Raw genomic sequence first — 12,987 nt, forward strand, 5'->3', positions numbered from 1 at the left:
CAGCCCTTAGATTTTACTCTTGGAATCAACATAAGAGGTTTTTCCATTTAATAGAAGAGTTTAACCCATTCAACATTTACTGTCCTGTGTGACAGGCTTGGTTTTATACCTGCCATTTTCTTATTATAGGGCATTAGGGAAACCCAGCTTGTCATTCCTCTTCACTTCTTAGGCTGTCCGCCCTAATCAAGTATGATCTGCACGATTTACTGCAGATGGTTCATGAAAGTTCCAATATGTCAGAGATATTCTTTCCTAGGTTTAGGGCTGATAAAGAAATGTGCCTTATTTTAGCTTCCTTTATTTATTTCAATAGATATACTGGACAAAGAGTAGAGGGGACAGGAAAGTTGAATGTGCTCAAAAATTGCCATTTTAGCCCTATACTGGGATTAAAGCATCACCTTTATCAAATAACCCCTCTCATGACTATCTCTCCCTCCCTCTCAAAACCCACAGCCCCGAATTGACTCACTTGGGTTTCCCAGACCAAATTCCATACCCTGAAAAACCAAACCTTAACAAAACGATAGTTTTTTTTTTTTTCAATTTGGCTTTGTACCCATAGATATTAATATAAAATTATATATCAATCTTATTCATTTTAATGGCTAATATTTCAACACTAACCTAAAAAATCTATGATTGAGTAAGAGCTATCTATTTCAATGTGTAAAACTCAGGCCTTGCCACCACAGGTGAAACTTGGGCAACTACTTAATTGGAAATGCAAATGAAGCTCTGCATGGGCATTTATTTGGTACAAGCAGTTATAGCAAATTTGCCCCATAAAACTAATTAAGTGAAACTGCTATTGGTGAAGCTAGTTACTGCACACATGGAATCACAGAGAATGTCAGTGCTCTACCAGGACTGCTTAAAAGCCTGGGTTTCTGATTATAGATTATAGACTCACTTTGCATGTTGAGATGGCTTGCACAGAGGATGTGAGCTATTTCTAACTGCAGATGATTTCTCTTAGAGATAAGGGAATATCAGTAAATACAGGTTTTTCCTATTTTTAGATGAAGTCACTTAAACTGATATTCAAATTTTTTCTAAATTGGCCCATTATATATTTGAGAGAGTAAAAGTATCCTTGAATAAAAGAGAATGGCGTAAATAAGAACAAGCCAGCCCAATTTCCAGGACAGAATCACGTTATCTTAATCAAAGGCAAAAATATTAAATAAATATACTCAATAATATAATCATTGGGAGAAAACTACTGTCTCAGATATTTTTAAAACTCTAAAATGTACTTATTGTTGAACAATGCATTTTTACTCTGTTACAGATCAGAGGATTACAAAAACAATGTGGAAATGGGAAAATATTAGACGTCTTCAGACTATAATGCATTCCAACTGTAGTTTTCTAACATCATGAGAATATGATTAAAAAGTTGTACGTATCTGTAAAGGCATTTTAAAAAGTGATGTTTATTTTAAATAACTGAACTGAAATCAAATACACAGAAGGATGATCCATTTGCCTAAATTCTTTTAATTCGATATATATGTATATATGTACACTTAGAACAATTTACAAGTAATCAATATATTACTTAAGTACATGGATTTTAAATGAGTCAATAGTCAGTATGTTCAGTGTGATTATAAAGATACAGTTAATTCAGAAGAATAGGTTCTTTGTCAAATAGGCTCAATTCACTTAACATACTAACATTTTGGGGGAGATGAAAAGCTGAAGTACATTCTTTATGCTTAGACAGTTAAAAACATACTTTACCTAGTCTCTAAAAGTGTACATTAAGTTTTAGTTTATCACTTGATTAAAGAAAACATTCTCACAAAATTTATTTTCACTCTTCTCCAAGAAATCCATTTTTTTTAATTTTTAAATATAAAATGTAAGCTGCTATTGCCTACTATTAGATATCCTACAGAGAAAATAGCGAGGCACCACTGAATCCAGTTACATGAAGGAAAAACAAACAGATAAATCCCTCTCCTAAGAGGCACACCATGTGAAATCTAAGGATTTTCTCTTGGATGCTAGGATTTCAACCAATTTCTCCAGGAGTCTTCTTTCTCTCTAATTTGCTTCACGTTGTAGCCAAAACCTTCTTCCTACTGAAGGGCTCTCATCACTCTGTCCCCAGGTCACAAGCCTTCAAGGGCTCCTCACACTAACAGAAGAAACCCCAAATTCCCTCCAACTTGCATGACTGGCCTCCAGCCCTCCCCTCTCTACCCTTCCATTCATCCTGAGCTCCAGACAGCCCTCTAGTTCCCAGGACAAGGCCTTTCGCTCACACTCCTGCTCTTCTGCTCGAGCTTTGCCCTCTTTTGTAATGACCTTCATTATCCACCTCTCCCATCTGCCATTATCAGAATCCTTCCTGGGCCCACACCCTGCTCAAGATGGTGAAGTAAGACACTTCAGCACTACAGCCCCCACAGAGGCTGTGAGCAACCTGCAAGAACTGACAGAAACATCTTTCTTGAAGCTCCAGAAAACAGTTAAAGGACTACAGTAGCAGGGTGAATGCTGACTCAAGAAAAAGGCTACCTAAAAGCAGTAGGATCTGATGGTGCCCTGGCTAGCGCCTCCCATACCACTCAGGGTCCTGGTTCCAGAAGGAGAATAATCACCCTCGTGTACATACTGGGGGCATGCTCGTCTAGCCGAAACAGTGTAGTTGTGGCCTAAGGGACTTGCCATCCCAGAACTTTCCCTGTGAGTAAAAGGCAACTCAGAAATCTCACCTACAGAAAGCATGGGAGAGCAATCAAATGGCTGCCTGGGCAAGGGATGGCTGGCAATAAGACATACAGTACAGTGCCTGGGACCATGAGGAAACTGTTTTTCTAGGGAAGAGGGGGAATTCAGAACCATGTAAATGGGAGAATTTCTAGGTCCAAATGTGCATGTCTAAGAAAAGATACATGTACAGAAAGGATCTGGGAGTCCCCCATGCTTTGGCCTGGAGCTATTCTCTAAACTCATTGTATGGATAAGCCCTGAAGGAGAACACCAGCACAGGTCAAACTGAAAAGACTAGAGAAGGTGTTTTCTTTTTTATCTTTCTTTTTCTATTGGTTAGCTCCTGGCATTCAAAGAAAGCTCTGTGATAATACTTGCTAGATAGAAGCTTAAGGAATAGATGACTCAGAGTCTAAATTCCAGCTATAACACATTAAAATATCAAAATGTCCAGGTTTCAACAAAAGGTTACAAAACATACAAAGAAATGGGAAGCAATGGCCCAGGCAAAGGAAGAGATTTTTGGTTCCTAAAAACTTTTTATTTCTACAGAATCTAAAATGCAAATGTATAAAATGTAATGGGAAATCAGTGGTTTTGGACTCACAATTTATACACATGTTATCTATGACAAAAACTACATGAAGGTTGGAAGAAGAAGGAATAAGAACATATTGTCTGCATGCTATTAAAGTTAAGTTGGTATCAAAGAAAACATGATTTTTATAGATTTAGAATGTTAAGTTTAAGCCCCATGCTAACTACAAAGAAATATCAAAGAATATGCAACCTCATAGAGACAGACATTACAGTACAGGTTGCAGGGGCACAGGGTAGAAGGAATGGGGAATTCATGCCTAACGGATACAGGGTTTCTGTTTGGGGAGATGGAAACGTTTTAGTATTGGAAGGTGGTGAGGGTACCAAAGTAATGTGAATGTGATTAGTCCCAGTAGATGGTATGTTTCAGTGTGGCTGAGACGGGAGAGTTTATACTGTATGTACGTTTCCACTATTTTTTTCAAAATCAAGCAACTAAAGCAACAATGACAATTAAATTCAATTCAATACATGATCCTGGATGGGATCTAGCAAGGGAGGAGTAAAGGTTCAAAAGTACATTACTGAAAAATAGGAGTACAGATTGTATGCATTATACCAATGTCAATTTTTTTGAACTTGATAACTGCACTTAAGGTGGCTACATAAGTGAATATCCTTGCTCTTAGGAAATGCACCTAGCAATATTAAGTGTTCAAGGAGGATGATGTACAAAATCTGCACCGAGGTGTTCAGAAAATGGATTGCTATGCAGGCAGGCAGGCAGGCAGACTGATAGAAAGATCAGTGGATGGGTAGATAGATAGATAGATAGATAGATAGATAGATAGATAGATGGAAATAATGAATGATACAACAAATGTGGAAAAGTATTACCATTGGCAGACCCAGATATCTGGGGACTAGGAGTAGGTTGGCACTCTGTATGGGGTTTGTATTATTTTTGTAACTGTCCTGTATGTTTCAGAGCATTTCAAAATAAAAAGTTAAAAAGAAAAAAATTCTTCTGACCCAGCTCAAATGCCCTGTTTCCTAAAGTCTCCCGTTGTTAAATCACTCTCTTCCCCTCCCATTCTCTTGTTCCCTTTGAGTGACACCTAATATTTCAGGCCTTGTGCTCATTCCATTGACATAATCCCAAAAATGCAACTCTTCAACTGTTACCCACCCAGTCACTCCCCACCACACTTAGCACAGTGGTTTCATACACACACACGCAAAAACAAAACAAGACAAAACAAAAAAACACAAACAAACAAAAAAAACCTGACTCTTGATCATTGCTTTTGGAATGATATTTACATTTTAACCTACTGTTTAACCTACTTTAGGGGCTCAGTCTCTGATATCAAGCTGCATAACTACAATTCCTTTCTTTATTATTCATCAGCTATATGAGTCTTTCTTTGCCTCAGTTTCCTCATTAGTAAGTAGGCATCATAATACAACATACCTTACATTACTATAGAATTATCAATTTAACATGTGAAGGGCAAAGCACAGGTTTTGCTGGTTAAGCATCACTCAATAGATGCTAACTAAAGAAAACACCTTTTTCTAAACAGATTTTAAAAATATCCTCCTAGCCACAAGTTGGAATTATTTGAAAAAAGAAGAATCAATGCAATAATTAACAACCTAGCATTTGCTTATTACAGATAATGAGGGCTATGGCATCTCTTCTAGCATATTTATATCTATACTTTAGGTGTGGAATCAGTTCACTTGGGGAGTGCATGTTTCAGAGGCACAAAAAATTGTCAGGAAGAACCCACAAAGACCACCTGTAAAATTTGATCCATTTCCCAATTTATTGGCCAAGGAAGCAGAAACGTCTGAATTGAGATAGCCACACTGTACAACATCAGCTAAAGTCCCTTAGCTCAACATCCATTGGCTCCAAGGTCCCTAATGGGGTAATAGAGCTGTCAGTCAAGCTGTCTTTCCAAGCTAGATGCCTTTCAGCGGTGAACAGCCTTTCGTATTAGAAACAAATGTTAACCAAATCAAAAATTCCCTGCCTAAAAACTCCCAGTGGTTTCCCATCTTCTGCTAGAGAAAAGCCGAAGTCCTTCAAACTTTTAGGCTTTCAAGGTCCTACAGCATCCTTTCCTTGCCCCACCTCATTCCAGTTTTCCTTTCTGTTCTACCTCCTGCTATTCCTCCACCTGGCTCAAACTGTTCCATTCATACAGGCCTCCCTGATATTTCTGGAATTCTACAGCCAAGGTCCTGTCTAAGACTCTTAGAGCGTGAACATTTCCTGGCCAGAGGAGTTTTCCCAAATATTCACATGGTTCTCTCCTTCATCTCCTTAAGTTTTCACTCAAATTTTCCCTTTTAATAAGGCCCTCCCTGGCCACCTTATGAAATGTTGCATATCCTCCCCCACATACTCTTGGTGCCCCCCTTTCCCTGCTTGAGTTTACTCCATATGACTTTAATCATTTAATATACTGTATATTATATTTATTTGGTTTACACATTGTCTCCTGCAATAGAATCTCCAAGAGAAAAGTGAGCTTCACTGTGGGCAAAATTTGAGAGTTATCCCTTAAAATAGGATCTGACATGAAGGGGACATTCAATAAATATTTGTTGAACAAATGAATGAACAGACTGTGGGCAGCTCCTAACCTGAAAAGAGTTAAGATGTGGGCGCTGTGTGCATTTAACTTGGTCTTTCGCAAATAAATCTCCCTGGTATTTTGAAGGATATGTTTTGAAAAATGAACTAATTTAGCTCAGTAATCCTCCACTGGGAATGATTTTGGCCCTGATAGGACATTTTGCAATATCTGAAGCCATTTTGGGTTGTCACAAAGTGGTGGCGGTGGTGGTGGTAGTGGCGGTGGTGATGATGGTGATGGTGGTGGTGGTGGTGATGGTGGTGGTGCTGGTGGTGGTAGTGGTGATGATGGTGATGGTGCTGGTGGTGGTGGTGGTGATGGTAATGATGGTGATGGTGGTGCTAGCGGTGGTGGTGGTGATGTGGTGGTGATGGCGGTGGTGGTGGTGATGGTGATGGTAGTGGTGGTGGTGATGCTGATGGTGGTGCTACTGGTGGTGATGGTGATGGTGGTGGTGGTGGCGGTGGTGATGGTGGTGATGGTGGTAATGGTGATGGTGGTGTAGTTGCTATTGCTATTTAGTGGGTAAAGGTTAAGGAGGCCATCAAACATCCTACAATGCACAAGACAACTTATTAAAATAAAGAATTTTCTGATGAAAAATGTCAATTGTGCTGAGGTTGGGAAACCCTGATTTAGTGGGAGGTTACATTTTTCTTAGCTCTAACCCAAAAGCACCTAGACATTATGCATTAAGAGGGAGGGAGGGAGGAAAGTAGAAATAAGGAAGGGTCAACTGCTGGCAATATAGAAAGACCAAATATGCAAAACTTTGACAAGCAAAACAAGGAGTTTTTAAAAGATACCAAGTAGTGTATGGCAAGCAAGGAATAAAATATGCTGTTAAAGGATTCATCAACAAAAACAAGAGGAAACTGTCAAAAACATTAAGAGAGAGAGCAAAAGATAACAATGAAATACAAAGGAGAGACTTTCTTTCCAGTCCCTTCAGAGGTTCCTGTTACGCGTATTCTTTCAGGAATAACTGACAAAGTTGCAATAAAAGAGTGGGAAATCCCAAATTACCATCCCCTCTCTGAGAGCAGGCATAGCCTGTCGCTGATGTCCCAGAGCATTTGGCAGGAGGCAGCTCTACGAGGGAGCAGATGCTCCAACCACTCCGTACAAGTTACAACAGGTATATGAGAACTTGGGGAGAAATTAACAAAGCGATCAAAAAACAGAAGATGAGATATTAAGAGGTGCAGCCTTTCCCCCCTCTGTAAACATGTGAGCTGGACTAATCTCGTGGTTAAATTACAGACTGCTCCATCCATGAAAATGCCCTAATAGCTTTGGAAAAATATGTCTTTAGGAATAAACAGATAAAGCCTCATCAGCTGATAAGACCCATAATGACTATACAATAAAACATATAATATTTGGATGAAACACTGAAATTCTCTCTTCTGGAAGAGTATATTTGGTATAACAATAGGAGGTAAGTTCAGACCCCAGCTTTCCTGTCTTTTCCCTGGCATTATTTGATGCTTTCTTCTCAAAATTTTATAAGGTTTACCTATTCTTTTATTTTTATTTTTTATTCAAGTCCTCTTAGCTGACTCTGAGGTGTCCTCTTATAACTGGGTTGCTGAAATATTCTTCCTTCTATTTTTCACTACTTTCCTCCACAAAGTGTTTTCTGAGGTTGAAAACAACATGACCACTAAAAAGACAAATAGAACTTTTGGAAAAATGGTCTTTAGTGGTACTGAAAACAAATGTGCACATACAGACAACTATTTGAAAAAAAAAAGGTACAGTAAGTTGATATAAAGAAATACATGTTGTATTTTCATTAATAAATGAAAAATCAGTCATCAATATACATTCCTTGAAACCATATAGAAACTTGCATCTTAAGATGGAAAGATTAAATGTGAGCTGAAAGACTGGTCAAAGTGATTTGGTTGGTTCAATCAATATCAGACTGACATGTAGAAAATGCTGTTATTTTATATTTGAAACTACTGAAAATACTAATAAAGATGAGGAATAAAATAATAGTTTTTTGCTAGAGCTGGGAGGATTTTTTTCCCCAGACTGACAAAGATTAAACAATGCTAGACTGCAGAAACTCATTAACTGTAAAATGACTCACAAATTATTTATTAAAAAAGGTAACTTACGGACAGCAAGGGAATGGCAACTTTTCCCAGAAAATCCGGGGGTTTATCGCCATCTTCATCAAATACTGTCACTTCCAAAACATCATGGATATCTTTAATGGGACTAAAACAAGAAACACACCATGTATTAAACACAAAAACACACACATGAAGTCTGTTCCACAAAGATCTGAAAACACTGTTTCACTAATTAAGTCTGCATGTCCTTAGAGTATAAAACTACCATTTAATTAAATTCCAAAAATTAAATCAAACTGACTGTATTCCCAAACCTTCCATCATGGAATAGTCAGACATCTATGTGAAAAAAAGAAGTCAACTTTTTTACCATGACATTTTCCGTGTCATACACTCAAGGGTAGGACAATTAAAGGACAGGACGAAGAAAGACAAAAGGGGTGAAGCCAGACCAGGTGAGGAGGGTAAAAGGAAAGTGATTTCAAATTAGCTTCAAAAAGAAATGAGTAAAAATAATATTTTCTTTATTTTGAATTAATGAAAAATCTCTTTTTTAAAAAAAGGTGGTCAAAAAAGTCACTGTTTGCTGAAATACATAGAAAGCCTCTTATTGTTGAAACATAATTTAGCATGTTGAAACATGCTAGCAATCCCATATTTCGAAACATTTTCTATACTGACCAGAAGCCATACATCAGAGACATTATGATGACAAACGGATCAAGGTGTTGGGCAAACAAGAGAATCCTGTCCTCTGGTAATTTGTGAACCTGCTTAGCAGAATAAACCCACTTCTCACAGATTCTCGAGAACTTTCCACTAACACCATCAACCCCAGTTAAAATGAACTTTATTCTTTCACTTACAAGCACAGAACATTTCTTCAGCTTTGTGGTGGCAGTGTACCCCCATTTTACCCGATTCAATGTATAGCCTCCCCTTCATGGTCAAGTGCTTCCCAATCTACAGCAAACTCGGAAACATGAATATACCCAGCCCCTAAATGCCTAGATTTGGAAAAGAGTGGGCAGGACATCGAGCCACTGAGATAAGCTGGACTTCAAGGAGCCTTTGAGAGTCTTTGAGCATTCTCAGAGAATCTGTATTTTCCAAAAGACTAACAGAATACAAGCCTTCAGTCATTGAAATAATGAATAACATACAAGCTCCTTGAATTTAAGGCAGGTCTCCATTTGTAATTTTCCCTAACTCAGGAAGGAATTAGTCTGGATATATGGAGGCTTGCATCCACTCACAGATTAATTCAACCACTAAAAGATCTGCTTTACAAATGCCTCCTGTAACACTCCCTTGCAGTTCAAATGGTCTCTTCTATTATTAACACTGTACTCTATAAAATGAAAGGATAAAAGGTTTTCAGAAGGAAAAAACAATAAAATTCACCCTTTGCACATAAAAATGGACAGAAAAGTTCCATTCAAGAGTCCCAGTCGGCCCTAAACATATCAGGGATAATTGCTCTCTAAGTTAAAGCCACTCCTCAGTATTCAGGAGACTAAAACACTCACAATGTAAAAACTTTGTTCCATTCAGGGTTGAGGTTTTTGTAAACCGTATGTGTCTGAAGGCGATCATTGCCTAATTCCAACAAGCAAAAAGGATCACTCTTCCCTGGAAAGAGAATACAGACATCAGTCAAACACAAGTAAATTTAAAAAATGTCAGAGGCAAAATGAACAGAAATCATGGCACTTTAGTAAAGATAAAATTGTGCTCGCTGAAAGAGCAAAGCTAAGACTCCAATTCCACCTAGCCATGCAGAGGTCCACTATGGGAATTCCAGAAATGGGCAAGGCTTTTAGATGTTGGGACATTAGCATACTTAATGGGCTGAGATTGATACACAATGGAGACCTAGCCTTGAAAGCCAATGACCTTCATGCAGGTTCACAGGAATGAGTATCAATTGGCGTGTGACAGGCAATCCGCTTAGAAGTGTTTTTCTAAAAATGAAGCTCTTCTGTGTTTCCTTCCCAAATTCTCTTTAAGTCAAACATAGATAGAAAGATCACTGCTTTCCTTTAATAACTTATAGGCTTCCATGTAGCCATGAGAGAAGTGAGGAAAAAATGTAAGAATGTCTATGTAGGAATTAAAACTATGCTCCTAAGAGAACAGCCATAAACATGCAGGATATTATAGACTTAGTTCATCATTTGAACACATGAGCTGCATATCTGGTGCTCTTAGACACACAAGAGTATAACCCCATCAAGTTAGTTCAGGGTTTTTAACTTGAAAAAGAAAATGAAGTTCATTCCTTGCTTCTCCCATCTCCCTTCTTCCTTCATCTTCTTCCACCCTACCTCCCACATCCTCAAATAAATAAATAAATAAATAAATAAATAAATAAATAAATAAAAATACAATTTTTTTTTTTAAAGGCAAGAAAATCTTAAGCCCAAAGCTGGACAATTTTGCTACCCAATAAAACTTTTCATCTTTTTTGTTCAGTTTGGCAGAAGGATCCAGAATCTGAACTGTCAGGAAATGAATGAATGGCTCCACAATGTCCATATAGCATCAGCACACTGCCTGCCTTTGTAGCTCACTGTCACATTATGAAGCAGGGTGTACTAAATTAATTGGGGACATCAGGACAGATGCTATTCCAACAAATGCCCCAGGCATCCCAGGCCAGGCCCTAATGCAAAGAGGCCTCTTGACCTGCTGGTCTACCATTAGGGTCACTGAATCGACATGTAATTCATGTAATAACCAGGAGCTCTGAGGTACTACACACCAAGAGAGAGAAACTGACATGTGCAGGAGCCTGCATAAAGATTATATTTAAAAAAAAAAAAGAGGAGAAAAGGAACAGATGCATGGTTAAGGGTTAGTATGAAATAGGAGATTTCATTCAACTGCTTAGTGGCCTGGAGTCTTGGATGCTGGGCCAGAGGTATAAAGTTCAAGCTATCATTTAAATGACATAAATGAATCAGTCAGGGTAGTCAGTTGCAAACTATGAAAATAGTCCCTGTCTAAATTAAGCAGGAAATGAATTTATTGAAATAATATCAAACTCGCAAAATTTGTTGTAAAGGCTGGAAAATCAGGCTTGAAAAAATCACTAGAAACCAAGTACTAGGTAGGAATACTTAGGCACAAGAACAACAGCGAATAATCCACCCCAGGAAAGGGCTGGGGTGGACTCTGCTTCCTCTGGACACTGGCCCCACAGGCATTTCTGTGCCTCCTCCACTCCTGCTTCTTTGTTCAACTTGAGGAAGATGTAATGGTCTTAGGGGAGGTTCTTTATGGCTCCTGCCTAGCAACAACCCATGCCCTATCTGCCAAGACACAGACAGGGAGTTCCTTTAGCTTCTGTGGCTGAAAGTGGGTTCTGACCCCCATCTCCAAAATATACAGTGGAGACCACCCAAAATCCAGAAGGGGCTTCAGATATGGGCAGCCCAAGACAAACCAACACAAAAATGCATCTGAATCTACAATAAGTCTTAGTTTTATTTGAAGACAGTTTTACTCTGGGGATGTGTTTTTTTGTTGTTGCTGTTGTCGTTTTCAGGGGAAAGGTTTAGGAAGGAGTCTGCCAGTGTAGAAGAACCTATTTCCTCTTCAGTCTGACCATGAAAGAAAACATGATCCCGGCTTCATGCTCAGGTATAGCAAGCTTGATTCCTCAACCCAAGCTCAAAGAGCTACTTAACCGTTTGTCAGACTATTAGTAGGTGTCAGCGCTGCTCCCCCAGAGATTCCGGCAATGACAATGACATGCCATCAGCATTTGCTCGGGGGAAGCCGTCTGACACTTTTAATGAAAGCCCTGGAATTCCTCCACACAGCAGCAGGGTAGAGCTCGCTGGCCCCACGGAGGCACAGGTGGGCATGTGCTTCAGCTCCGGAGCTCTGGAGCAGGCACGCTTTTGCTGTCCCAGCTAATAAGGAGCAGACTTCCCGCCAGAAACTGGCAACTTCAGTTATATGCCTCTAAGGAACACATTGCACCAACTCTCTGAAGATAATTCAGTCAAAGCTCATTAAAACACTGCATTTATTAATATTATAGTATAAACAGGCAGGGAGAAGAAACAAAGACATTCAAATAGTTGTAGAGGAATTTACATAGACTTTATGGATTCATTTATTTCCCTTTTAAAAGGTTCCAGAGACACAGGGCCTTTCAATAAAATTTAAGTCACAGATATTTTTATCTGGGATAAAAACTGCCTCCCTTAATAGATGAAATGTCCGAGTATTCCCAATGGTACCAAGAGAAGGGCACCACGCAGACTGATATGTATACATTTGGGTCTGCACTTTTCCTCTTTGTTCCAGAGATTTTACAGGCAGAAAGAACATCTACAGTTTTGTTGTTGGCGATTCAGTTTCACCTTGATGTTTTAGCAGCTTGCAGTCAATAGCTTTTACTATTTTTTTCACACCACTTTAAAATTCATCTATATTCCTTGAATGGCAAGTAGAAGTTTTCATTTAAACCATTTTACCTTTTTTCGTCAGTTACAGTAGTTGAACGACAAGTAATAATTTTAGGGGTCAGATCATTCATTTGACAAATATTTGTTAAGCACCCACTCTGTCCCTAGCCCTAAAGCACAGGCACTGATACACAAAGACCACTGAGCCACTGCCTTCAAGGAACTTTCATACTCACCTCTGCTATTCTCTGTCACTTTTTCAGTGAAAACCTCCCTCATACTCACCTCCACAGGGACTGGGTGGTTCCCATCTCAGACCTCCCATTGTAGATTGTCCTAATACCTGTTCTCTTCTTCTCTGTGCATTTCTGTTCCACATTTGGCCTGTGTATTTCATTTAAAGGACCTGACACAGGCACCCTCGATGTGGGCATGCCCCTGCCATCCCCTATGAGCACTGCTACAGCCCAGTGAAAGAGGGCAGCCAGGAAGTTCCTGGCTCCCGGAGGTGGGGTTGACGAGAGAGGGCCATGGGCCTTCCATCCCCCTGCATTTTGT

At 39.1% G+C, this 12,987-nt stretch overlaps 1 protein-coding gene across 10 annotated transcripts in view; it reads right to left on the bottom strand.

Moving 5' to 3' along the window:
• MCTP2 (multiple C2 and transmembrane domain containing 2) overlaps positions 1-12,987 on the bottom strand; it is a 254,741-nt gene that overhangs the window by 97,375 nt on the left and 144,379 nt on the right. For all 10 annotated transcript variants that reach the window (XM_037832944.1, XM_037832947.1, XM_037832945.1 and 7 more), the window contains 2 exons: positions 9,538-9,640; positions 8,051-8,153 (listed from right to left, as the gene is read on the bottom strand). In XM_037832944.1, the coding sequence (XP_037688872.1) occupies positions 8,051-8,153; positions 9,538-9,640 (206 nt within the window). The remainder of the gene's footprint in view (positions 1-8,050; positions 8,154-9,537; positions 9,641-12,987) is intronic.

The sequence above is a fragment of the Choloepus didactylus genome, chromosome 4 (genome assembly GCF_015220235.1).
Source record: "Choloepus didactylus isolate mChoDid1 chromosome 4, mChoDid1.pri, whole genome shotgun sequence".
Lineage (NCBI taxonomy): Eukaryota > Metazoa > Chordata > Mammalia > Pilosa > Megalonychidae > Choloepus > Choloepus didactylus.